Here is a 25,792-nt window from a genome sequence, read left to right as displayed (position 1 = left end):
TGCATTAATCATAAATCATATATATAAATATATATTTACTTCATTCTCTTTATTTTTTATTTTTATAAATAGAAATGTACGTGCGAATTTTTTGGCACGCTAAACATTTACATCTCTGCATAATATTTTTTATATACACAGTTTTTTATCCAATTAATTGGTTCATATGAGTTAATTTTTTGTTGTTTTTAAAAAAAGAATATATATAGTAGAAAAAGATGTGAAAAAATGTTGGTGGTTTGCATTAATCATAATTTCCTTATTTGGCATTAAGAAAAAGGAAAAAAATAAACGTTTTTGGTTTTTTTTTTTTTTTTTTTTTTTAGATATTTCGAAATTTCATTAAGATTATTTGTTTCCTTTTTTTATTTGAATGTTTCTATCTATACTCTGATCTACAATACAATGCATATAATGGCTGTAATGGAAAGCGCGTATATATTATTATATGATTTGTCTTATAACTGTAACCGTTGGGTAGTGCCACGTGGAAATAGGAAAAAAATAAAAAACGTTTTTATAGTTTTCCTTTTATGCTTTAGATATTTTCTTTTTGTTTTAATGATTTATCCATCGTCGGATCTATAATATAATTGCATCTAAAGGCTGTGATAAAGATATGGTTTTGTTCTTTTTTTTTTTTTTGTGTATTATAACCCGTTGGGGATCTCTTCGCTATAAATAAGCAGAGAGGTCTTGTTGTCTTCTCATATTCACATTGCTTAACACAACAAAACAGAAAGACACTCTTCTCTTCTTTCACCACCTGAAAGAGAGACAACAAAAAGAGAGAGAGAGGGTTTGTTCTAATGTCGACGGAGAGCAAACATGCCCTAACTCTGTCCGTTCGGTTCCTGGCTCCATTGAGAGAGCCACGCCGATTCGACCAGATTCCACGCCGATTGGACTCGCTTGCCGGTTTGATCCATCAAAGCTTGCAGTTGCGGATTCTGTAGAGTTACTCGATTTTGGGTAAATTACATATTTGTTATCAAAACACCTCTTCTGGAGAGTTCTTCTTGAAGAGGTGCCTTTGGTAACAAAGAAGTAAATTACTCAAAATAGAGGAACTCTACATAATTATGAAGATGGTTATAGTCTTCTTTGAAATCTATACTACATGAAAAAAATGCTTTGGTTTGTTTGTTAAAGCCAACACTCTCTTCCGTTGTTTAACTTGTGGTCAAAGCAGAGGTATCCTATGTCCTGAGCTAGATTGGAAGCTGTTGTTAAATAGAAATCCAACCTTACTCTTACCCGCATGAAATGGTCTCCAATGTTTGTTTTTGCTAAATGATCATAATGGTTTGTACATTCAAATTTCATGATTTACAGTCGTCATTCTCTGTTCAGAACTTCCTGATGTTCATAGAGCACCAACCAGTAATGAGAGGGAGACGAACCTTGCTTTGCCTCCTACATACGAAGTCACTCTTAATGCACCAACTACTAATGCTATGAACATGAGCCTTTGCTGCAAACGATGGTACTCTATATGCACCAGCTACTGATGGTATGAAGATGAACATTGCCGATGGTACTCTTCGCCAATGCCTCAGAATCCCACAAAGGATGGTAATGAAAATCATCATCATGTGTTGAGGACGAAGTTCACAATAGGAACTGGCCACCTAACATCCCAAACTTCTATGTAAAAGACTGCGACCTTTTTTGATCTCACAAGATACTAATTTCAAATGCAAATCTAATAAAACCAATTGCAAACTATTGAAGTATTACAGTATTCATAGAGATGAAAGCTAAAAGCAAATGAGATACAAACAGTAACATTACTAATCACTCCTAAAGTATTATTACAGAACAGTGATCATTAATAAAACCATTTGCAAAGTATTACAGTATCCGTTGAAGTTTATGCAACTGAGTATCTTGATGTTGCCGACTTTGAATACCTACCAAATAAGAATCAAACTGTATTAAAATCTTATGAATTATTTACATTACAATGAAAATGAATGAGATACCTACCAGATCGCTCATAGTCACCATACTTTTGAAATGCCATAGCGAAGAAGCCATGCCTTCCATGGATGCTCCTCTTTGTAGAAGCAAATTCCAAAGAGAACTACTGTAGCAACGCATCAAATCACTTCCTTCTTAGGGCTCCTAGCCATATCAACACCTGCAAAAAAACAAAAAGAAAAAGCTGAAACAAGCTTATGGGACAAGAAAAATGTTAAACTAAATGAAAACAGTTTATTCATTGTTTACTCACAATATGCAAAACGGGATCCCTATCAACAGTGTTATCCACGAAGTATACAAGCACTGAACTCAGGTACATATTCTTAACATGAGCAGGTAAACTCAGAATAGTTGATGAAAAAGTTACAACAGATTAGACATTGCTTGCTCTCAGTTGTTCGAAAGCCAAACCTCAAGAAGACAAACCAGAAATATTATTTCAAAAACAAATCTAAATATCAAAACAACCATTAGAAAAACAATTACCAGAAATGCAAGGATAGAAAACATGGTGGCCACAGTCAAACAGGGAGCAAGGAAGGCTGAACGTGCAGCAATCACATGGCCATTTTTCATTCACAACGTTAGGTGCCATTACTTCAAGACATTGCATAAGCAAAGGTCGGAGCCTCATCAACGAATTGTAGTCAGAAACCAACGCGGTTAAGTTCCATTGGTATCGGGGTAGCAGGATGGCCTAATGCTAAGGCTTCACATGCGTCAGTGATAAGAGCAACGAATGCAACTCACACGGGTGGAAACTGCAAATAGCAACACCTTAGCAAATTGTATGTTTAGTTGACTGTTTTACTACTACTAGAATAGTAGTACCAGTGATGTTTAAGGAAAGAGTACTAATTACTTAATATTTAGACATTAATGATAAATGTAACTACAAGGGATTCATACTGATATATATTAATAATTGTATGTTTAAATCAAAACCGGTCAAGTATTTAGAAAAAGTGTACAAACCTGTCTACTAACAAAGTAACAACAATTCCTCTGCTTTAATGTTAAGGAAAATGTACAATTCTAGTACCTTCATAATTTTGACACTAATGACAAGTTGACAACTTAGGCCATGAATGCTCGTGTTTTTTAATAGTTTTTGGATTTTGGTTTTTAAATTTTGATTTTGGTGTAGATTTTAGTTTCCTTCAAAGCTTGAATGGTAATTTATTTACTTTTAGATTTTTAGTTTTTCATTGTTAGATTATGTTTTTCTTTTTTGTCAACAAATAAGAAACCAATATAAAAAAAGTCATTGATGGTTTTTTTTGAGTGAGAAATCCAAAAATATGAATTTTGGTTTTTCTTTGAAAATTTGTTAAAATACTTAAAAACTACAGTAAATCCTCTTTAAATTTATAATGTTGGGACCATGAAAATCTACTAATTTATAAAAGTTTTAATTTATCAATAAAATAATGAATTTTAGAGAGATTATTTATCAATAATTAATAATTAATTTATAGAGAGATTTTTCTAATTTGGTATTTACAGTTATGTTTTAAAGGGAATACTAAAAATTTTTGATATAATGAAAATATAAGAGATGAACTCTAACAAAAAAAAATTATTTATTTACCGAGTATTACATTATAGAGAGTAATTGCTTATTCTTTTAGGGAAAATTGTTTATTATTGGAACAAGTCAACAACTAAAAAAGAAAACGGTTCTTGAGTGCTTATGATAAAGCCCATAATATAAAGGCCCATTATAGGATCAAAATCGGGTTGTAATTGGATAAAACACCCGAATGATTCGGATCCTTCGAAGAAAATCAATCAGGCGAAGAAGAAGAAGTCGTCTTGAGATCTCTCTAGGAGAGAAGAAGGAGAGCAAAAATGGCGTCGGGGTGGGGGATAACGGGAAACAAAGGGAGATGTTACGATTTCTGGATGGACTTCAGTGAGTGTATGTCTCATTGCAGAGAGCCCAAAGATTGTACTCTTCTTCGTGAAGACTACCTCGAGTGTCTTCACCATTCCAAAGAGGTCTGTTTCTCTATCTATCTTTCGCCTCTTCCCTTTCAATTGGTTCCTGTGTTGTAGTAGTCATTAATTCACGCTTTTGATTGCTTGATCGGTCTTCTGATTTTATTGATGATTCTTCCCCCTGTTACTACCGGAACCCTAGATTAATGTGGTTTCCTGAATTGCATTTTTCTCTCTCTAAGTATAAATGTGGATGCTTTCACTAGATCGCTCGTAGTGATTAGGTTTTATTATATTAACACCGCTGCTTCCCTTGTTTGAAATTTAGTTTTATGGCCTTATCTTATGCCCCCCCCCCCCCCCCTGATGAACTATTTAGCTGTTAAGTTTGGAAGTTGAGGTTTACTCTTCAGCTCTTGTCCCTGTTTGATCCTTCAAATGGAACCATTTGTCCAACTTTCATGCCCTTTTTTTTGTCTCTGTATTGATACCATGTGCGTATTAGAGAAGCCAATGAAACTGAATGTATTAGGGTTGCGGGTGACTTTTGCTTAGGCTAAGCTTATAGTAGATGATGGACTGATAAGGGAGGATGGTTTATTTGTGTATTTGTTGTAGTTCCAACGAAGAAACAGGATATACAAAGAGGAACAACGTAAACTAAGAGCAGCTTCAAGGAAAGGCGAAGAAACCGGGGATCGGACTCCTACTCATCACTAATCTCAGTATGTATTGTCCTCCTATCTCCAAAGTTTGCAGCTGAGAAGAAGAAGAATAAACAAAAAAGGGTTCATGAAGATTTCTGTATGTTGTTGTGTCAAACTTTATTTGATCGTTTTCAGTTTGATTTTGCAATGGATTTACTATCTTTTCTTGTCTATTTTTCCTCTGACTGAGTTGTAATATGCCTTTGGCTGTTCATCAAGCACAGACTCCTTCTTTCATGGTAATAATAATTACTCTTACAGGTATATTTAAAGATCATAATGTCAAATAGACATTAAAAACAGAACAGTGGATGGAATCATGAAAATGTCCTCTATAGATAGTTGTTGTCAACTTGTCATTGACTTTCTCTTTAAGTCTTCTCTGCAATTTCTATATGTGTAGAGAGAAACACAAGCTTTTGCATTTTTATCGTTAGTGATAATAATTTCGAAATGGAGACGAAATCTCTAGAGATAAAGGTGATGTCAACAAAAGGGCTTAAGAAAGTATCGAAGATGGATGTTTTCGTGGCCGTGAAGTTATCTGGCGATCCCAACTGCTCCGACCACCGTGAGCAGCGGACACAAGTGGCTAGAAACAGTGGAACAAGCCCCAAATGGAGCAATGATGATTTCATGAAATTCCCCATTGACCAAACCTTAGCTGAGGCTAACCGTCTTGTGATCACTTTCAAGATCAAGCGCGAGCAACGTGGAAGCGGAGAGAAAGACATCGGCGAGGTTCACGTTCCCGTGAAAGAGCTTTTGGATCATCTTGGAAACGATAAGACAGGTCAAAGATACGTCACATATCAAATCGGAAAATCCAAAGGCGATATTAGTTTCACTTATTCGTTCACCGATCAGGTGGCGATTACTAGCGGTGGTGGCTTCTCACGATACTTAGCTCCCGAGCCGGTGCGTCCTGCTGCAGCGACACACCAGCCTGTTCTGAACAGACCCGTATTGAGTCAGTTGCTTCCAAGCGTGGGATCGTTTAGCAGCTACGATCATGTTCCTTGTCACTCTCAGTCTCAGCCACCGTTTTATTTTTCACCACAGGCTCAGCCGGAGATTCTTCCGCCGGCTTTCTTCCCCGGATTGTATCAGCCTCATGGATATCAGATGAGTTACACACCGGAAAGTCCACCGACAATGTATACTTCTATATTTCCTGGCTTATCATGTCCGCCGCAGACACAACCGGGACTATATCCACCGACGAGCCCTTACAGATATTAGCTTAACGGTCAACGTCTCTGAGCTAAGTCGTCGGTGAGGAGATTTGTAGACTTTTTAACTAATGATCACGTCCCTCTACTTGTGTTTTTATTTTATCATATTTTTTTTTTTTTCAGTCATCCTCTTTTATGTTGGTTAATTAACAACATAATGTTGTCTTTTTTTATTTGTCTTTAACATGTAATCATAAAAATTGTTGCGTTATTGTAATTTTTGAACTTATTGAAAATGTTGAAAATATTGGCATTATCCTGTGATAACAAATCTGATAGAGCATCATAATCTATGATACAGTTCTGTAATTTTACAAAATTTAAATATAACATAATATTTTGGAATGTTAATAGTACTATAATTTATAGAAAAAGGCCAATAAACATTTATATCATGAGTCGAATTTTTTTTTTTTTTGGTCGTAATACAAAAAGAATCTAACAATTTGGTGTTATTCACACAAATAAAATAAAATAAAAATGAATGAACTGTAAAAGATACAGTTAGAAAATTTTCCCGTAAAAATTTGGATTTTATCCAATTTTTGTTTGTTGGTTAAATAAAGAAGTCAGAGAGTAGCCGCCTCAGGGCAAACATACACGACGGCAACAACCGAAGCACCAAGTCTTCTTCTTCTTCTTCCTAATTCCTCCCTCTTCACGTTTCGTCTTCTTCCTCTATCTCTCTTACGATTCCTTTCTAATTCCGTCTACCATGGCAACCGTCTCCTCCTCCTGGCCCAATCCAAACAACCCTAACCCCGATTCCACATCTTCCGATTCTTCTACTCTTCCATCTCACCGCGATCGTGGAGACGACACCGAGTCTCTCGATTCCTTCTCCTCCATGACCCTCAACTCCTCCGAAGACGACCCTAATCTCAACTCTGATCCGATTCCCAATCCTAACCACGCCGTTACTCTTCCTATTTCTCCCCCTACGCCTAATTTACCGGTGACTCCTCTTCCGTCCGTGCTTCACCTCTCTTTCAACCAAGACCATGCTTGTTTCGCCGTCGGCACCGATCGTGGCTTCCGGATCCTTAACTGCGATCCCTTTCGCGAGATTTTTCGCCGTGATTTCGATCGTGGCGGTGGTGTTGCCGTCGTTGAGATGCTTTTCAGATGCAATATCTTAGCACTCGTAGGTGGTGGTCCTGATCCTCAGTATCCTCCTAACAAGGTCATGATTTGGGATGATCACCAGGGACGATGTATCGGAGAGCTTTCTTTTAGGTCCGATGTTCGATCGGTCCGGCTTAGGAGGGATCGTATTATCGTCGTTCTGGAGCAGAAGATTTTTGTTTACAACTTCTCTGACCTTAAGCTGATGCATCAGATTGAGACTATTGCGAATCCTAAGGGCTTGTGTGCTGTCTCTCAGGGTATTGGTTCTATGGTTTTGGTTTGTCCTGGTTTGCAGAAAGGTCAAGTTCGGATTGAGCATTATGCTTCTAAACGCACCAAGTTCATCATGGCTCATGATTCGAGAATAGCTTGCTTTGCTCTTACTCAGGATGGACATTTGTTGGCTACAGCTAGCTCCAAGGGTACTTTGGTTCGTGTGTTCAATACCGTTGATGGTACCTTGCGGCAAGAGGTACCTGTATTACGCTTTTCATTCATCAAAATCCTTTCTTTCTTTTTTGGTTTGCTTCTATGGCTGATGCAAGAATCTTGCTAAATTTGTTGCTGGTTTAGTCACTGACTGGTGGTTTCTGAATCTGATTTTGATGATCTCAGTTCATAGTTTCTATTATTAGCTGAAAGATGCAGAGAAGTTCATTTATATGCACTAGGGTGACTGCTTCGAGTTGGTTTACTTGCTATTGTTGGATATGTGTGTTTATTATGATAGAGGCCGATAGTTTTAAGCTTGTCTCTGTGGATTTCTTTCGTTTTTAACCTCAAGTCCCAACTTTAGATGGTACAAAACTCTTGATAGATTGCTGAGGGTGAAACATGTTGAAAAGGAGGCATCTTTCGTCAGTGAGAGGAACCTGTTTATAGTATTAAACATTACTAGGTTCTTGATAAACCCATCAGCAAGCAATAGTTATTACAAAACATGTGGTGGTATATGTTGCGGCTGATCTTGTTCCTTATGCTGCACAGATTCTTATATCCTTTCATTGGAGTCACTGAATTAAGTCAATTTGCATCGATTCCTCCATAGAAAAGAAAATCTTTATGCATTCATCTTTATCAGGATGTTGGAATCACTCATCATGTTAAGCTATGGAAATTTGTGTGATTCTTATTTTTAGGAAATCTCAATTCTATTTGTGATCCTTATAACAATGCCATATGATTTTGGAGTCCATGAAACTATAATGCGAACATGATGATGTGACCGTACAGGTTAGGAGAGGTGCAGATAGAGCGGAGATCTATAGTTTGGCCTTCTCTTCAAATGCTGAGTGGTTAGCTGTCTCAAGTGACAAAGGAACTGTCCATGTTTTCGGTCTCAAAGTCAATTCTGGAGCTCAAGTGAAAGAGACATCACGTATTGCATCTGAACTTACTCGCTCTAATTCATCCCCATCTTCGTCTCTATCATTATTCAAAGGTAAATATTGCAAACCCAAAGTCTGTTGCTTTCACCACTTAGCTGTTGGCACCCGCACCATGTTGGTTGAGTAACCATGACTCTTTTGCTCGATTAGGAGTGTTGCCAAAGTATTTCAGCTCGGAGTGGTCGGTGGCTCAGTTCCGGTTGGTTGAAGGAACTCAGTACATAGCCGCCTTTGGTCATCAGAAGAACACAGTTGTTATTCTTGGCATGGATGGGAGGTAAGCAAAAAATGCTTGTAGTTGCAATTGAGTTTAGAGGAATCTTGAATTCCTTATTATTTGGTCTGTGTGTATTTGCTTATTTGATTTGACCGGACTTGGGTTCTTTGATGTTTTAAAACAGCTTCTATAGATGCCAGTTTGATCCAGTGAACGGCGGGGAAATGACTCAGCTTGAGTATCACAACTGCCTGAAACCGCCTTCTGTTTTCTAGAAAACTTTTATTCTCTTTTGTCCCTTATATGTTGTATCTCTCTGCTACTTCAGTAGTGAGATTTGGGTGCTACGATGTTGTAATGTATAGTTTGTTTGTATAATAATCAATGGGGTCTTATAATTTGTAAAAACCTTTGATCGCTAACCAAAACATATTCATTTGTATCTTCCCAGAATCTTCCCCCAACAAACTGGGAAGATTTGAGTACGTACGTTACCTACCTGATGAAAATCCAAAAAAAACTATGATGAAAAAATATAATACAGGAGGAGGTTTCCTAGTGACATATTTGCATTTTAGTATACTAAAGGATAAAATTTCATATAACTAAACTCAAACAAAACTGCTAGGGAATTAGCCTTTATATGTATAGTCCCTAAGTATTTTGCTACTCGCTAGAATTCAAACGTTCATATAAAGTTAATTATTTAACCAAAATAAAAATTGTTAAAGAAAACGAGAAAAATGCGCATCCAGGGAATCGAACCCCTGGTCAGTACCGTGGGAGGGTACTATGATACCACTACACCAGATGCGCTTTTAGGATGATATGCCAAAAATATTGACTTTGTCTAAACGTTAAATTTTGGAGCAATAGAACTTTGTGCCCAGTCTTGGTGACTGTGTTCAAGTGTTGTTATTTGTTTAACTAATTCTAGAATCAAGATACACCATTTGCAAATTCACTGAGTTTTTTTTTCCATAGAATAGATAAAAAATAAACCAAATCATAACATTACAGAGAAGAAGAACCAGAGAAGTTGCTTTGCAACTGAGTAGTAATATCTTGAGAAGCAACATCAATCGTACCATTGAGAAAACCAGTGTACCAAGAAGCAGAGAGCTTTGGAGACCTCTCGAGACCAGGTTCGCTAAAATTCACATAGTACATTCCATAGCTCAGCTTGTATCCACCGTCTATCTCATACAAATCCAACATTGACCATACGAAGTAACCTCTCGTGTCTGATCCATTTCTGATCAGTCAGAAGATTTTTATAGAAACAGTGTGTCAAGTAAACCATTATTAAAGTGGGACATAAGACCACTAAAACAAGTAATGCTAATATGATGAACTAAAAGATAAAGAAGGGTAATAGTACTTGATGGCGTTGAGCACAGCACCAATGTAAGCTTGAATGTATTCAACTCTTGGTGTGTCTTGTAGCATAGAATCGTGTTTCATGGCTCTACCTGTGTTTAAGAACAAAAAAGGTGTGATTTCAAGAAGACAAAAACAGAGCAAGAAGACAAAATAGAATGAAGTGTTTACCATTTTCAAGAATGTAGATTGGAGGATTGTTATAGCTCTGCTTTAGATACTCAAGAACATCTTCAAGACCCCATGGAGTGGCATCAAATGGTGAAGAAGTCCCAGCGGCTGTCCAAAGAAGAAGTTTTATCAGCTAAAAAGAGTTTCCAAGATTTTTCCATTGACTGATGATGAAAATAAAACTATGCTTACAGATAATATATGCGCCAATATCTGCAAAGAAGGCTTCGTTAGTGTTACTAGGAAAGATAGAAGGTGAAGGTCGGTTTGTGACGTAGACTGTTATGTAGTGAACAATTCCAATAAAGTCAGCTGATCCTTTCACTTTCTCGGACTCTTCCTCTGAGAAAACCGGTAATCTCGACCCCAAGGTTCTCTTCATTTCATCAGGATAGTCCCCAAATACCAAAGGCTTCAACATCCTTAATTATATTTATCAACTTAGTCGATTTTGTCCACAAGTTATTAAAACAAAAGAAAGCTTAGATAATTCTCACCAGCCAAAGAGGAAAGCTTTGGCTCTTTGAGTTGCGGTTTCATCTTCCTTGGAGTTTGTATAAGGAGATAACCCCAAAGCAAACATACTAAGTCCTATGGATCCTCTTTGTTTACTCTGCACTATCATATGAACTATGTTTATATAAGAAGGGTTAAGGATTTTAAAAGCGCAAAAATAAAATAGGTATACCTTGTACTTGAGTTTATACAAATTGGAAACGGAGGCATGAGCTAGCAAAATGTTATGGCCTGCAATATATGTCTCCATACAAGAACTTCCGGCAGAGCAATTGGTAGGAGGAGTACAATGTCCAAACCTTCTTCCTTGGCCATAAAAAGCAATGGCGAATATTGTAGCTTCGTTGATTGTAGTCCATAGCTTCACATCCTCCCCAAACTCTCTGAAGCAAACATCTGCAAAAGCAGTGAAGTCTTCTCTGCAATATAACAAATAAACAATATTTTTTAACTTTAAAAAAGTGACTTTGTTAGATCAGAATCTTCTTTGATACTTTACATGATTTTGCGGTTGATCCATCCTCCGTACTCATCTTCAAGAGACTGAGGAAGATCATAGTGGTAAAGTGTAACGTGTGGTTCGATTCCTGTTAAATAGTTTTGTCAAAAATTATCTTAGCTAGAAGCTATACTGAATTGGCTTTAGTTGGGGATCAAGTAAAAAAAACTCACCATGGCTTCGCAGTTCTTTGATGAGATTCTTGTAAAACAATAGACCTTTTGGGTTAATGAGTCCTCTTCCATCTGAAAAATCACACAGACAAAAAAAAAAGGGTTTAAAGAGGTCAGGAACAATATCGCTAGTTACTTGCAAAATAAGAAACAAGGAAGAGGCATTCACTAGGTATAAGTCTTGACCAGGAGATAGAGAATCTGAATGCTTCTAAGCCCATATCTGCCATCAGCTTAACATCTTCCTGTAGAAGTCACAAAAACATCGAATTTGGAAAAACAGAGCTGATAACTTGTTTGACAAGTAAACAACGAAGAATATAAAAGAGAAAACCTTGTATTTGTTATACCCATCACATGCTATATCTCCTCCAATACTTTCATTATCTGCAATTAGGGGATCTATGCTCATATTGTACATATAAACTCGAAACAATGACTCAGTATTCAAAAACTAATTTAAACAATTACAACAGTGGGAGGTTGTATCCCAGACGCTAGGACTTCTTCCCTCTTCATCAGCAGCTCCTTCCCACTATTTCCACAAATTCCCAATCAATTTGTAGACAAAACAATGAAAAAGAAAAGAAGACAAGACAAATTGCCATTGATGTAGGTGCAGACTCGAACCTGATAAGCAGAAGTGGCTGCTCCGAAGAGAAAATCCTCTGGAAAATCGTTTCTGGTGAAGGCATCAATATTGTAGCTTGTTGCCAAAACGATGGCCACAAGAAAACTCATAAACAGAGAGATAGGTTTCATTTTTTATTTTCTTCTTTTAGTCTGTCTGTCTTTTATTTAATTGGACCATTGCAGATATAGCAAAATATCTTCTTCTCTTTTTTTTTTAGGTGAAGTGTAATATTTCCGTTATAAATTTACCAAATGTATTCCATTTTTAAAATTGCCAATTATATGTAATAGGTACATCGTTTGTAGTTTATAAACAAATTTCAGGAAATAACAAATTAGTTAAGTATAAAGATTTTTTACCCTTTCGGTTCATGCTAAAATGGGTAAAATTCGTTGTAATTTAAGAAGCAAAATGCCAATTTAGCTAAATTTTACATTTGGAAATTATTTTGAATTATTCTGTTTTTTTTTCTTTCCAAGATAGTTGTATTGTATGTACCATATTGAAAGAAGAAGAGTGAGTGAGTGGAGTAAAACCTCATGGACCCCGGTACATATTTGCGTTAGAATTATTTAAGACGAGAGTCACAAGACAGTGGACTATTCTAAGTTCCAGCAAAAACATACAAGAGAATCAAATTCTACTTGGTGTGACCGAATATTTAGATTTTTATTGTACTACTGATTTATTTATCTTTATTTTTTGGGAACAAAAATGCTAGTTAAGTTGAATTTTACACCAAATGAGCTTAAGTTATAAAGGCGCAGAATATTATGTTTTACATATCATTTCATATCCAAATCTTATAAAAAAAAACATTTGCCAACTAACTGAACTGTTTCTCATAGAATAGATACATTAATTACAGTGAAGAAAAGCCTGAGAGGTTTCTCTGCAACTGAATCATATTATCTTGAGAAGCAACATCAATTGTACCATTGAGAAAAGCAGTGTACCAAGAAGCAGAGAGTTTTGGAGACCTCTTGCGACCAGGATCACTAAAATTCACATAGTACATTCCGAAGCTGGTTCTATATCCAGTCATTAACTCATATACGTCAATCATCGACCATACAAAGTAACCTCTCGTGTCTGATCCATTCCTAATCAGTCAAAAAGATTGATTTCTCATATTTCAACTAAAACTAACATTATATTGTGATATTTGACCACTTCTTCAATGCTAATATAAGGACTAAAAAGATGAAGAAGGAGAATCATACTTGACGGCGTTGAGCACAACACCGATGTAAGCTTGAATGTATTCAACTCTTGGTGTGTCTTGTAGCATCGAGTCGTGTATCATAGGTTTACCTGCTCTTTTTTTTTGGTGTCATTAGAAGAAACTAAAGAACAAAAAGGTGTGCTTTCAAACAGACAGAACAGAGCAAGAAGACAAAACAGAACCAAGTGTTACCATTTTCAAGAATGTAGATTGGAGGATTGTTATAGCTCTGCTTTAGATCCTCAAGAACACCTTCAAGACCCCATGGAATAGCATCCCACTTCAAGAAAATCAATTGAGTAAGGAAAAAATCTCCAGTTTCATGAAGATCAAACAAAAGCTTTTGGCATAACTATATATGTATATATATACCTCGGAAAATGAATAGTTCCCAATGGCTGTCCAAAGAAAGAAGAGTTATCAGTTAAAAAGAGTTGAGAAGCTTTATCTACTGATTTTGATGATGAAAGAAACCTAAGCTTACGGATCAAATACACGCCCATGTCTTTAAAGAAGCCTTCGTTCATGCTGGGAAAGATAGAAGGTGACGGTTGGTTTGTGACGTAGAATGTTATGTAGTGAATAATTCCAATAAAGTCAGATGATCCTTTCACTTGCTCCGACTCTTCCTCTGAGAAAACAGGTAACCTCGTCCCCAAGGTTCTCTTCATTTCTTCCGGATAGTCCCCAAATACCAAAGGCTTCAACATCCTGAATTTTATCAACTTAGTCTTTCAGATTTTGTCCTCAATTAAAACAAAAGAAAGCTTATATAATTCTCACCAGCCAAATAGGAAAGCTTTAGCTCTTTGAGTTGCGGTTTCATCGTCCTTGGAGTTTGTATTAGGAGATAACCCGAATGCAAATATACTAAAGCCTACAGATCCTCTCTGCTTACTCTGCACCATCATATGACTATGTTCATACGGAAGAATTAGGGTTTAAGGCTTTAAGAGCGAAGAAGAGATATCTATGTATACCTTGTACTTTAGTTTATACAACTTGGAAGCGGAGGCATGAGCTAGCAACATGTTATGGCCTGCAATATATGGTTCTGTAGAAGAGTTTCCAGTAGAGCAATTGATGTATTTGTTAGGAGAACAACGTCCAGGCGGTGAGATTCCTTCGCCATAAGAACAAATGGCAAATATTGTAGCTTCGTTGATTGTAGTCCATAACTTCACATCCTTCCCAAACTCTCTGAAGCAAACATCTGCAAAAGCAGTGAAGTCCTCTCCGCAATATAACAAATAAACAACACTTTTAAACTTTTTTAAAAAGTGACATTGTTAGATCAGAACTCTTCTTTGAAACGTTACATGATTTTGCGGTTGATCCATCCTCCATACTCATCTTCAAGAGACTGAGGAAGATCATAGTGGTAAAGTGTAACATGTGGTTCAATTCCTGTTAAATAGTTTTGCCAAAAAGAAATCTTTTAGAAGATAAAGTATAAAGACAGAAGGAAAATAAAGTATGAAGACAAGAAAGCTCACCATGATTTCGTAGTTCTTTGATGAAGTTCTTGTAAAACAATAGACCTTTTGGGTTAATGGGTCCTCTTCCATCTGGAAAAATACGCAGCAAAAAAAAAAAAAAAGAAGGGTTTTAAGAGGTCAGAAACAATCTCGTTAGTTACTTGCAAACAAAGAAACAAGGAAAAGGCATTAACTAGGTATAAGTCTTGACCAGGAGATAGAGAATCTGAATGCTTCTAAGCCCAGATCTGCCATCAGCTTAACATCTTCCTGCAAAAGTCACAATATAACATTATAACTCATCGAATTTGAAAAATATAGAGCCAAAGATTTTACAAGAACTTCTTTGAAACGTAAACGGCAAAGAAGAGTGAGAGAGAGAGAAACCTTATATTTGTGATACCCATCAGATGCTATGTCTCCATTATCTCTACTATCTAAAATGTGATGTTTGTTGACAAAAATCAAAACAAACAAACAAAAGAAGGTAAATCATACGTACATATTAAAACAGGAAGAAAATTAAAAAAAAAAAAAGCTTACGAGAGTGGGTGAAAGTATCCCAGACGCTAGGAGTTCTTCCTTCTTCATCAACAGCTCCTTCCCACTATTTCCATAATAGCAAATTGGAAATAGAACATTAGAACAAACATCACATAAAAAATACACAAAAAAAAAAAAAAAAAATGCTCTATTTTATGATAGACAACATTAGAACATAGAAGCAGAGTGGAACCTGATAAGCCGAAGTGGCGGCTCCGAATAGGAACTCCTCTGGAAAATCGTTTCTGGTAAAGGCATCAATACTGTAGCTTGTTGCCAAAACGATGGCCACAAGAAAACTCATAAACAGAGAGATAGGTTTCATTTTTCTCATTTCCCACTTTCCGTCGAATATTTTGTTAGAGACAGACGATTAAGTAAACGAGTGAACAATCTTTTCTATTCCTTCTTCCACTCGTAAAAAAAAAAAGCGATCTATGTGAAAGAAGATCATATCCCAAAGTGACATGATTCTTTGTTCTTGTGATGTGACTGTGACCGACCTACATTTCCAGGTTTCTGTTAATTAGTAAATTTGCCAGCCAGCCAGCCCTAAATGTTAAAAATGGATTTTTTTGAAAACAATTTAATTGGTAATTTCAGATTTGTTTCCCCTATTCGGTTCAAGCTAAATTCATTGTATTTTGCAGATATGCTAACTTTAGTTAAATTTTACATTTGGAGAATATTTTGTTTCTAAGACTATGATATGTATTCTACTAAATTGAAAGAGAATAGTGGGTGGAGTTGTAATGGTTACGTCTTGTTTCATTTTTGTACTAAAGTTTGGCCAAGACAAAGACTAGACCAGTTGGACATTTCCATAAAATGAGCTGCCACGTCAAAATATAATAATAATTCATACCAAAATTTATTAGTGATTTTCAATGTGAAGAAAGAAAAAAAAATTTGCGCATCCAGGGAATCGAACCCTGGTCAGTACCGTGGGAGGGTACTATGATACCACTACACCAGATGCGCTTTCTTGATCAAACTGTCAAAATATACGTATTTGACTCCTATATTTTCATATATTGGGCCTTAATTGGCTAAACTTTCCGTTCTGAAATAAGGCCCACGACCATCGGACACAGTGACCTTTGTGAACGCTTCGTTCGAAAATACGACAACCAAGAAAGAAGATTAGAAGAATAATAGGTGATAAAAACTATATATAATTTTTAATTTGAGCTACTTAGATTCGTAAATCGGTTGTTACAACTTACAAATGACCACGCGCTCTTCATTTTACTTTCTTGACCAACGGTTGTAGTTTCCTTGACCATGCAACGATCTATACTTTTTTTCTTTTTTTAACTATCTCAACATTTTAATTTTAGGTATGCATATCTTCATTAAGTCACAAACCACCATATTAAGTTACCACGTCTTTTTATTTTTTAACCCTATCTTCCATTCACCTACTTAGATCGGTTGAGGGTACAGAACCATAATGTAACAAGTGGATCTATATATTAACGTGTGATAATCATGCTAATTATCTCACGCAATGACAAATGTTATATATGGTAGTTAGCGATTTCGAAAAACTTGCCATTAATATGCCATTGATACCAAAATAAGCTATTAACTTAGTACTCACGTATTAACAAAAATGAACTTTAGTGTTCACGTAGGGGTCCTAAACAATTCAATTTTAAGTTTCTAACCAACAAGATTATTAAATAAATTTCAAGTATTGTACTTAAGAAAAGAAGACTACGTACAACCTGATATATCATATAAATTGCAAAGTTCCTGCGTTATTAAAGAAAGAAAAGGAAAAAACATGTTAAACCCCTCTCTCGTTCTAGTCTTGCTTATTGCAATAGACGTAAGTCTGGTTAACTCCAGCTATCTTAGCTGCTCGGGGAATATATCAGCGAGCGATGTTGATCAAGTCCATTTCGCAATGAATTTGGAGTTCACAGAGGCCGAGTTCTTCTTAATAGGGTCTACCGGAAAAGGACTCGATGTGTTTAACGCGACGCTTGCTCAAGGAGGACCACCCCCGGTAGGAGCAAAGAAAGCAAATCTTGATCCTATAACTAATCGAATCATCGAGGAGTTTGGTTACCAAGAAATCGGCCATCTTAGGTAAATCACGGTCAAATTCAAATTTCATGAATTGTTATGCATGAGATCGTTAAAATTTAAAGTAAGTTTGTTGGTATTAATGAAGGGCGATTGCGGATATGACGGGAGGAATTCCGCGTCCGTTGTTGAATCTGAGTAGAGAGAATTTTGCAGAGTTTATGGACAGAGCGGTTGGACGGAGATCTAACCCGCGGTTTGATCCTTATGCCAACACACTCAACTATCTCTTAGCTTCATACTATATCCCTTATGTTGGCCTTACCGGTTACGTCGGAACCATCCCTTACCTTGTATACTTCAATATCAAACGGGTAATCAACTATATATGCTTAAATATTATATGCACGACGTTATCGGTTACACTTTGATTACATGTGAGTTGAATAATTTGCTAGTACATATACGTTATACTAGCAAAAAGTCTATACATTAAATTCATATATAATAATTACGCTATAGCAATAATAGCTAGTAAACGTTATTATTTATATATACAGCTTGTGGCGGGTCTATTGGGGGTAGAATCGGGTCAAGACGGAGTGATAAGGACGCTCCTGTATGAGAGACAGTACGAGACGGTGGAAGAATACGGCGGAGTCACGGTGGCTGAGCTGACCAACGATATATCTATCCTCCGTAACGAGCTTGGTAAGTGCGGGATTAAGGACGAAGGCTTGTGCGTGCCGCTGTGGCTAGGTGCGGAGAATCGCACCACTAGCAACATCCTCTCCGCCAATGCTTACTCTCTCTCTTATGACCGGACACCGCAAGAGATCCTCAGGGTTATGTACGGCACCGGAGATGAACATCGTCCCGGTGGGTTTTGGCCGTGTGGTGCTAACGGGAGGATCGCTAGGATGTTTCTTGATGAAGGGTCTTATGGTGATTGCGTTGCATGCTCTTCAGAGAAAGTGTTTTAAATTAATTGATACACACAGCAATATAAATATGGGATTAAGATTGTAATATTATTCTCGGTAAGGTGATTGTGGTGATTACTGATTAGTCCATGTATCTTATTACTCTATCTATGTTTAATTTTAATTTTTTTATAAAACCTTGTTTCTAGTTGTGTTTGATTATTCTTGTGGGTCCCCACAAGCAAATTTGATGAGAGAAAAAAAAAACGCAAATTTCTTTAAATCGTTAGGTGGGATCAAATACATTGAGAAAAAAAAAAGGAGGGATGAATGAGACAATAGGAAAAAGATAACACGGTTTTCCAGTAATGTATGAACTGTAATCAATAATTTCGAGTGACAATTAGGATGTTAATACTTAATAACGCGTATGCATTACGCCGCGAGACGTAAGAATACACTTATAATTCATCGTTTCAGTTTTATTTTCATAAGAATACATTGTAATTGATGTGAACGAAACTTGTAGTTCTACTGATTTGTGTCATATGACTCATAATCGTGCATTCCACAACAGAGGAGGCGGTGTTGAAGTTGTACACGTGATGACCCTTATAAGTTATAATAATAAAGTAAAAGAAATCCAAAGTCAAAAACTAAAATAAATACGCAAATTCACCAAAAGAAATTACATCTGAAGTTGTTTGTCAACAAGATTAATGATAATGATGAAATTAAGCCTACAATAAATTAACGAAGACAACTCATTAAATACTCCACACCATCAATGGGAGATCAAAATGATTTTTACTCAACAACTAAAGGAAACTACAAACAAAATAAAAAATGGAATTAAACATAATTGTGTTGTCCCTAAAGGCAAAAAAAAAAAAAAACAATATATCCTCACGTCGTCGTAGTAGTAATAGTAAGCTTGGCAGTAGCTTTAAACGACGGATGAAGCAGCCCGAACTCGTCCTTGGTCTCGAGCGGCCGATCCGTCTGATTGCGCGTGGGTTTCACGCGCCGGCTCCCAAGCGACTTATGCGTGAAACCATACATCTGAAGAATCTGATTATCTCCGAAATTAAACGCTCTATCCATCTGCCGCAGACACCGTTCAACCGGATAATCTCCAAACTTACCGCACGGTTTACACCCGACGAAATGCGTAACAAGCGGCCACCTATGGTCTCCAAAACCCGGTTTATGATTCTCAATCATCTCCTCGTACCGGTCCACCAAAATCCCCCAATAACCGTGCAAGTAATAGCCACTCTCTAAATACACTTTGCCTCCCCATTTATCTCTCTCGGTCGCGAGAAGATAAACCATCGCGGACTGATCGTCAGCTTCGAAAGCGGGTCGGTCTTTAAGTTCCCGGGTCAAGATTTTACCCGCTTCTTCACGGATCTTACCTTTAGGGCCCATTGGAGCCCAAGCGTCAAGAAGATCAAGAGACCACTGCGAGTTCCTAAGCAAGAAACTCCCCGTGTTGAGACCAATCCAATTCTTCTGGTCATAAACCATCTCGTTCCAACCGTGCATCACCAAGTTGTAATCTTTATACCTCTCCCAAGGAAGCTCGAACACCATGTCCGTGAACATCGCGTCACTGTCCATCCACCATAAAAACTCAATCTCGGGATGAGACAAGAGTAGTTTCCTAATCAACGGTAGCTTGGCCCAGAATCCAGCCATCTCAGCGTCGAGCAAAGCCATGTTGTAGAAGATCTCGATCCCGTGTATCCTACAGTAATCGATTTTGTTCTTGATCGACTTCAAAAGGTAATGGTCTCCCACAGGATTCTCACACGGCTTTGGAGCTGAACCAGTTACAAGAAGAACCCTAGGTTTGTTTGGCGCCACGTAATTTGGGAAACTAGGGTTCTGTTTTAGCCAATCGAGCCTCTGCTCATCCCAATCAGAGATCTTTGGACCAAGAGAATAATACGGTTTATTATTACTAGTCCGGTCTTGAGATTTTTTGTCGTCTTCCTCGTCGACGAATAGCTTGTTGATGTCGAAGGTCTCGTAGCTGTTGTTGTTGTTACCATTATCTCCGTCTTCGGATTTGGAAGAGACCTCGACGAGAACACGGTGAGGCTCACCGTGTTTACGGGAATAGAAGAAATGCTCACGGATCTCTTCGATGTCTTGCTCCGGTGTACCGAACTTACCGGCTCCGATAGTGCCACGCAAGACGATGACGGTGAGAACGAGGCAAAGAATCGTCACTTTACTTTGGCGCATGATTCTCTGCAATCTCCGGAACCGATACGCTCCTAAGCACTTCTCTATCATCATATATATCTTCTTCTTCTTCTTTAACAGATCTGGTCTCGATTCAGACACAAAGACACGAAATCTTTGTAATAAAAAAAAAAAAAAAAAAAGAATTAGAGGGAAATCTATCTAAAATGTGTTTGTAATTTGTAAATTACGCGTTTTTGGAATTTATTTCTACCTCGTAAATGGAAAGGGATTAAAGAAGAGATTTTTTTTTCTAAAAAGCTTAAAAAAGAAAAAAGGAAAAGATGAAGATGAAAATATTAAATTTGGATTAAAGAAGTAAATAAATATATTTTGATTTTATACTAAAATAATACAAGTATATTATATAAATAAATTTTTAAATATGTCAAAAAGACAGAACATGCCTGCCTGTCTGAGACGCGTAAAAATTTCTACGTATGTATTTTATCTTCCCACACTAGTAGTAAGTAGTAAACGAACGAACGGAACACACACGCTCTTGAGCTTCCCTATATGATTCGTTTTATACTAATTGGGCCTTATTAATATAAAACCCATATAGAGCCCAATTACAATTTCCGGTTTAACATTACGGGCATTTTTTTTTTTTTTTTCTTTTCTCCGTAACAGAAAACGGTTAAGTCGTTGATGGAGGGGGGAGATAAAACAGGAAACAGAAGCTTTGGAAGTTCACACAAGTGTTAGGATATACAAAATTAGAGCACCAAGCAACTAATTGTAATTAATAATAGCCACTAAATAATTTTACCGTTCGAGATTAATTAACGGACTTTTCTAAAGAAAAAAAAAATTACTAGTATAAATGATCTCTTCTGGTTAACATTTCAATTCAGGATTTAGAAAGATCATTTATAATATCTTTTAAATCAATATTCTGAATTCTCTCTGAATCTATAAGAAGGGTCTCCATTAACGATCGGCAACAATGTACGACGTCAAGAGTTTAAACTTCTTGGCAGTGATTGTGATATTGTTTGTCTGTCGTTATGGAGACGCCACCGCTGCCAACCGAGGCTATATTAAGTACAAAGATCCTAAAGCGGCGGTGGAAGAGAGAGTGGCAGACTTGTTGTCACGAATGACGTTACCCGAGAAACTTGGTCAAATGTGTCAATTTGATCGATTCAACTACTCAAGGAGTGAGCAGGGGCACAAGGGTAGCGGCGACGAAATCTTCACAAAGTACCTGATCGGTATGTGGTACTAGCTAGGAAAATATTATCATATTTGTTTTGTTATCTATCGAAGATTTCTAATGATGAACTTATTAATTGAAACTGGTGTGTACGTACGAGATAACAGGAAGCTATTTGAGCAATCCATTTGATACCGGAAAAGATGTAGGACAACGGATACAACTGATAAACATGTTCCAGAAATTGAGTCTTTCGACGAGGCTCGCAATCCCTGCGCTTTACGCTATTGATGCGGTTCACGGTCACAACAATTTTATTAATGCAACCGTTTTCCCCCACAATGTCGGTATTGGCGCCACTAGGTATGTATAAATGAATCCATATAGCTTATACAAAATGTGGCATTAGCTTCTTCTTTTTTCAAAAAAAAAAAATTAACGTATTTGATTTTATTTTTTTCATCGAAATTGATTAGATTATATTGATGAATGAATAAGGTCATAATACATTTGTTTTTGGAGCCAAATAGGCGTTAAGAAGCAATTTGAGTAAAAGATAGAAGAGTTACAACTAAATTTTGCAAGCAAATGAGCGATATTATTACAACATCTCTTTGTGAAAATAAATTAAATTTTATGAAATTTACTGGCCCATTCTTTGATGTCTTGTATGATATTCTCCATGGTGATGTCAAACTCTTGATTGTTTAAAATCTTGTTTAGGATCTCTGAATCCCCTTTAAAACAGACATAAGTTATTCCCTTTATCCATGTTTGTTGTAATTAACGTATTTGAAATGGTTCGTTTGTTGTAGGGATCCTGAACTTCTTAAAAGGATTGGAGCTATAACCGCGCTCGAAGCAAAAGCAACAGGAGTCGCTCAAGTTTTTGCACCTTGTGTTGCGGTAATTAAGTCGAATATATACTCTGTCCACACACACACACACACAAAAGTGGAAAATAATATACATTTGATCGATCAACATAATATATATAGAGATATATAAACCGTTTCTAACTTGGATTGAAAATTTGGATGAACAGGTTTGCAGAGATCCTAGATGGGGAAGGTGTTACGAGAGCTATAGTGAAGACACTAAGGTTGTGAATATGATGACCGAGGGTATCATGGATGGATTACAAGGAAATGCTCCTTACCTTGCTGATTCAAAGTAACAAAAGAACTACTACCTAGCTAGTTTAATTTTTATCTAAATTTTTTAATTAAGTTAACTAATGTGAAAAACGCGATTAGGATTAATGTGGCTGGGGTTGCCAAACATTTTGTCGGGGACGGAGGGACAACAAATGGAGTCAATGAGGATAACACTGTGGGTGATAATGCTACTATCTTTGGTATCCATATGCCTCCATTTGAGATAGCGGTCAAGAAAGGGATCGCATCAATCATGGCTTCTTACTCTAGTCTTAACGGTGTTAAGATGCATGCGAACCGCGCAATGCTCACTGATTACCTCAAGAACACTCTCAATTTCCAAGGCTTTGTTATCTCTGACTGGCTGGGAATTGATAGGATAACAACGCCACATAGAGCAAATTACACTTACTCCGTTGAAGCTTCCATTAATGCCGGCATTGATATGGTTGGTTTTTTTTTTTTTTTTTTCACTTTTGTTTCTACTTTCAATCAAGAAACGGATTCTTGGTATGTTAAATAAAACGAATTCTTGTTGCGTAGGTTATGATTCCATGGACGTATCCAGAGTTCTTGGCGACATTGACAAAACTAGTGAATGGAGGACACGTCCCTATGAGCCGTATCGACGATGCTGTACGAAGGATCTTGAGAGTTAAATTCTCTATCGGTCTCTTTGAGAACCCGTATCCAGTAGTGGAGAATGCCACAAAGCTTGGAAATGAGGTAAATCCAAAAGGACACAAGATTTTTTTGTTTATATACATAATTGTTTATTAAAGAAGTTTTATTTAATTAAACTGTCAATGGAAAATATATTATATATATAAATACCATGTGAAATAATAAATTTAGGTACAAAATTGATACATAAGCTAGCTAATTCGTCGTTTTTCGTAAAGCATAAGAACATAGATTACTACCAAAAAAAACTATCATGCAGATAGCATCAAACTATATAGTTAGTCTTATTATTGTACCTAACTGATGCGAGAATTTTTAAATACAATGTTGTAGGCTCATCGGGCAGTTGCGAGAGAGGCGGTGAGAAAATCAATGGTGCTTCTAAAGAACGGGAAGCCAAACGGCGATAAACTTGTGCCGCTCCCGAAGAAGGTGAAAAAGATCGTTGTCGCGGGACAACACGCACACAACATGGGATGGCAATGCGGCGGCTTTACTCTCACTTGGCAAGGATTCAACGGAACTGGAGAAAATATCCCCATTAACACACAATTTCACTTTCCTACCGGTAAAATGGGAGGTAATACATACACAATGTCAGAGATGGACATTATACATATAATATCTTGGTTTTTCGGATCTTTCCTAATTATATTATATTTAATAGTCTAAGATAATATATTCACAGAAATGTCTACAAAATATATATATAGGAAGTACAATATTGGAAGCCATCCAGAAAGCAGTAGATCCCACCACTGAAGTTGTTTACGTGGAGACACCAGACTTAGAAACATCGAAGCTTCACGCCGACGCAGCATACACAATTGTGGTCGTGGGAGAAGAGCCTTACGCAGAGACGAGAGGGGACAGCAAAACGCTCGGTATATATGCACCAGGTCCGGACACGATTAGCCACACGTGTGGTAGTGGGATGAAGTGTCTAGTGGTCCTAGTCACAGGACGTCCGCTCGTGATCGAGCCTTACATGGACATGATCGATGCTCTTGTAGTCGCATGGCTTCCCGGAACGGAAGGAGATGGAGTCGCTGATGTCTTGTTTGGTGATCACCCCTTTACTGGTACGCTGCCTCGCACGTGGATGAGGACTGTTGATCAACTTCCGATGAACGTTGGCGACAAGAACTACGACCCTCTCTTCCCCTTCGGATTCGGAATTAAAACCTAAATCAATAACAATAACTATGTAACTATTTGAAGAAACATAATTGTAACACTTTCACAATCAATAATTAATTACAATTTATGTTACATGCAATCCTATCCTAACTGAAAGAAACATACATATATGGCCATGGAACTTGACATGCAACTAAACTTGTTCACAATTTGATGATTGAGCATACCTATTTCATTATGGGCTATATAGCCCAATCCTTTAATATGTGGGAACAAAAGGATTCTTATTTTGAGGGAATAAAACATGAGGATTTTGTGAAAATGGAGAGTAGACAAGAGACGACGTGACGGCAAAACGGGTCCAACCATGCACTATGCAATGTCGGGTACTGAGGTGCGTTGATATATTATTACAGGAAAGGTGCTTTTTACAATAATAGAAATATAGAAAATTGTTTGATAAATGGTCTAATTTTTGTGTAATTAAAACGTTACAAACTCGTAAAGTTGCTCTTTTGAATAGGCTATTATTTTCCTGGATGACCTTCATAAACAATAAGTGAATAAACAAATAAAGATCCCCGTCACAGTAAAAGTAATCATTTATACAACCAATATAAATTATGGGAGTCAGCTTTTTAAGTTGGCGAAAGTTTCGCTCTCATCAATCCTGTTTTCAACTTTTCATTCATCTATATTTGATTAAAAAATGATGATGATGAGTAATATTTTGTGTTAAACTTTAAATATGTTGAATAAAATAGGCTTTATGAGTATAAACGTGAACATGTTCTTCTTAATTTATTCAAAATAAAATAGAAAGAAAAGACAATAGAGCAGACGAGAATCTATGTGCGTTTTCCATGAGTACATACGCATACATCCAAGAATATGGCGTTTGCCCTCAATGGCATAAGTATTGATTGTATTCGTGATTAGGGTCACGCATGACATACCATTCTTACAAGATTGCATTGGAAAAAACCTTGAGAGTTCAAGTGATGTATTTTGACTTATGTTTACTCTTTAGTTAGTCAAAATTAGCTAGGTTAAGAGAGTATCATACCGACTGTATCTTTGCCCAAATAAGGGAATGAGTTTATTACGAGTTTCTTTACACATGGTGCTGATCACTAACCGTGACATCAAACATTACTGGAGCAGCTCCATGACGTTTTCCGTTTCTCTCCATCCAAATTTGGTAGATGGAGCTTTCATCAA

At 36.9% G+C, this 25,792-nt stretch overlaps 7 protein-coding genes, 2 non-coding genes and 1 pseudogene across 20 annotated transcripts; 5 read left to right on the top strand and 5 right to left on the bottom strand.

Moving 5' to 3' along the window:
* Positions 1-3,733: 3,733 nt before the first annotated feature.
* LOC104788610 (NADH dehydrogenase [ubiquinone] iron-sulfur protein 5-B) lies at positions 3,734-4,898 on the top strand. Its single transcript, XM_010514371.3, has 2 exons — positions 3,734-3,987; positions 4,546-4,898. The coding sequence occupies exons 1-2, from the start codon at positions 3,838-3,840 to the stop codon at positions 4,645-4,647; spliced, it is 252 nt and encodes an 83-aa protein (XP_010512673.1). The 5' UTR covers positions 3,734-3,837; the 3' UTR covers positions 4,648-4,898.
* Positions 4,899-4,905: 7 nt separating this feature from the next.
* On the top strand, positions 4,906-6,144 carry LOC104788609 (protein SRC2 homolog). The gene has a single exon (XM_010514370.3). It carries the CDS (start codon positions 5,088-5,090, stop codon positions 5,874-5,876), a length of 789 nt encoding a protein of 262 aa, XP_010512672.2. The 5' UTR covers positions 4,906-5,087; the 3' UTR covers positions 5,877-6,144.
* Positions 6,145-6,327: 183 nt separating this feature from the next.
* On the top strand, positions 6,328-9,046 carry LOC104788608 (autophagy-related protein 18a). Its single transcript, XM_010514369.3, has 4 exons — positions 6,328-7,469; positions 8,231-8,438; positions 8,536-8,662; positions 8,787-9,046. The coding sequence occupies exons 1-4, from the start codon at positions 6,585-6,587 to the stop codon at positions 8,875-8,877; spliced, it is 1,311 nt and encodes a 436-aa protein (XP_010512671.1). The 5' UTR covers positions 6,328-6,584; the 3' UTR covers positions 8,878-9,046.
* A 300-nt stretch (positions 9,047-9,346) lies between these two features.
* TRNAG-CCC (transfer RNA glycine (anticodon CCC)) lies at positions 9,347-9,418 on the bottom strand. The gene has a single exon. It is a non-coding gene; the product is annotated as a tRNA-Gly (tRNA).
* A 136-nt stretch (positions 9,419-9,554) lies between these two features.
* Positions 9,555-12,283, bottom strand: LOC104788605 (beta-glucosidase 8). 3 transcript variants are annotated; one of them, XR_015558406.1, is made up of 12 exons: positions 11,972-12,136; positions 11,813-11,876; positions 11,676-11,728; positions 11,511-11,586; positions 11,342-11,413; positions 11,169-11,256; positions 10,842-11,088; positions 10,651-10,766; positions 10,346-10,565; positions 10,154-10,261; positions 9,984-10,074; positions 9,555-9,857 (listed from the first exon to the last, which is right to left on the bottom strand). XR_015558406.1 is itself a non-coding variant. In XM_010514368.3 (12 exons), the coding sequence occupies exons 1-12, from the start codon at positions 12,101-12,103 to the stop codon at positions 9,617-9,619; spliced, it is 1,518 nt and encodes a 505-aa protein (XP_010512670.1). In that variant the 5' UTR covers positions 12,104-12,283; the 3' UTR covers positions 9,555-9,616. The 3 variants fall into 3 exon arrangements, 2 of the variants coding, with proteins under 2 accessions (XP_010512670.1, XP_087308641.1); XM_010514368.3 differs by having other exon boundaries at positions 10,346-10,575; positions 11,972-12,283; XM_087452515.1 differs by having other exon boundaries at positions 10,346-10,575; positions 10,651-11,088.
* Positions 12,284-12,706: 423 nt separating this feature from the next.
* LOC104788606 (beta-glucosidase 10-like) lies at positions 12,707-15,860 on the bottom strand. Of its 9 annotated transcripts, none has more exons than XR_015558409.1 (13): positions 15,415-15,700; positions 15,222-15,285; positions 15,066-15,115; positions 14,873-14,948; positions 14,697-14,768; positions 14,520-14,607; positions 14,181-14,400; positions 13,984-14,099; positions 13,675-13,911; positions 13,573-13,598; positions 13,393-13,480; positions 13,199-13,289; positions 12,707-13,078 (listed from the first exon to the last, which is right to left on the bottom strand). XR_015558409.1 is itself a non-coding variant. In XM_087452518.1 (13 exons), exons 5-13 carry the CDS (start codon positions 14,766-14,768, stop codon positions 12,838-12,840), a joined length of 1,182 nt encoding a protein of 393 aa, XP_087308644.1. In that variant the 5' UTR covers positions 14,873-14,948; positions 15,066-15,115; positions 15,222-15,285; positions 15,415-15,860; the 3' UTR covers positions 12,707-12,837. The 9 variants fall into 9 exon arrangements, 3 of the variants coding, with proteins under 3 accessions (XP_087308644.1, XP_087308642.1, XP_087308645.1); XR_015558410.1 differs by having other exon boundaries at positions 14,181-14,413; positions 15,415-15,640; XR_015558412.1 differs by having other exon boundaries at positions 13,199-13,294; positions 14,181-14,413; positions 14,890-14,948; positions 15,415-15,640.
* Positions 15,861-16,131: 271 nt separating this feature from the next.
* TRNAG-CCC (transfer RNA glycine (anticodon CCC)) lies at positions 16,132-16,202 on the bottom strand. Its single transcript has one exon. It is a non-coding gene; the product is annotated as a tRNA-Gly (tRNA).
* A 608-nt stretch (positions 16,203-16,810) lies between these two features.
* LOC104788604 (ferritin-like catalase Nec2) lies at positions 16,811-18,375 on the top strand. Its single transcript, XM_010514367.3, has 3 exons — positions 16,811-17,318; positions 17,404-17,629; positions 17,816-18,375. Exons 1-3 carry the CDS (start codon positions 17,011-17,013, stop codon positions 18,236-18,238), a joined length of 957 nt encoding a protein of 318 aa, XP_010512669.1. The 5' UTR covers positions 16,811-17,010; the 3' UTR covers positions 18,239-18,375.
* Positions 18,376-18,827: 452 nt separating this feature from the next.
* Positions 18,828-20,703, bottom strand: LOC104788603 (xyloglucan 6-xylosyltransferase 1 pseudogene; annotated as a pseudogene). The gene has a single exon (XR_015558405.1). The product of XR_015558405.1 is annotated as a xyloglucan 6-xylosyltransferase 1 pseudogene (transcript).
* Positions 20,704-21,139: 436 nt separating this feature from the next.
* Positions 21,140-24,703, top strand: LOC104788602 (uncharacterized). The gene is made up of 8 exons (XM_087452514.1): positions 21,140-21,648; positions 21,758-21,953; positions 22,406-22,496; positions 22,636-22,763; positions 22,847-23,195; positions 23,291-23,473; positions 23,765-24,011; positions 24,145-24,703. Exons 1-8 carry the CDS (start codon positions 21,381-21,383, stop codon positions 24,618-24,620), a joined length of 1,938 nt encoding a protein of 645 aa, XP_087308640.1. The 5' UTR covers positions 21,140-21,380; the 3' UTR covers positions 24,621-24,703.
* The last annotated feature ends 1,089 nt before the right edge of the window (positions 24,704-25,792 follow it).

This window comes from Camelina sativa, chromosome 5 (assembly GCF_030686135.1).
Source record: "Camelina sativa cultivar CO46 ecotype springtype chromosome 5, ASM3068613v1".
NCBI classification, from domain to species: Eukaryota; Viridiplantae; Streptophyta; class Magnoliopsida; order Brassicales; family Brassicaceae; genus Camelina; species Camelina sativa.
Note: the sequence above shows the minus strand (reverse complement) of the source record. Positions and strands in the feature narration are given on the sequence as shown.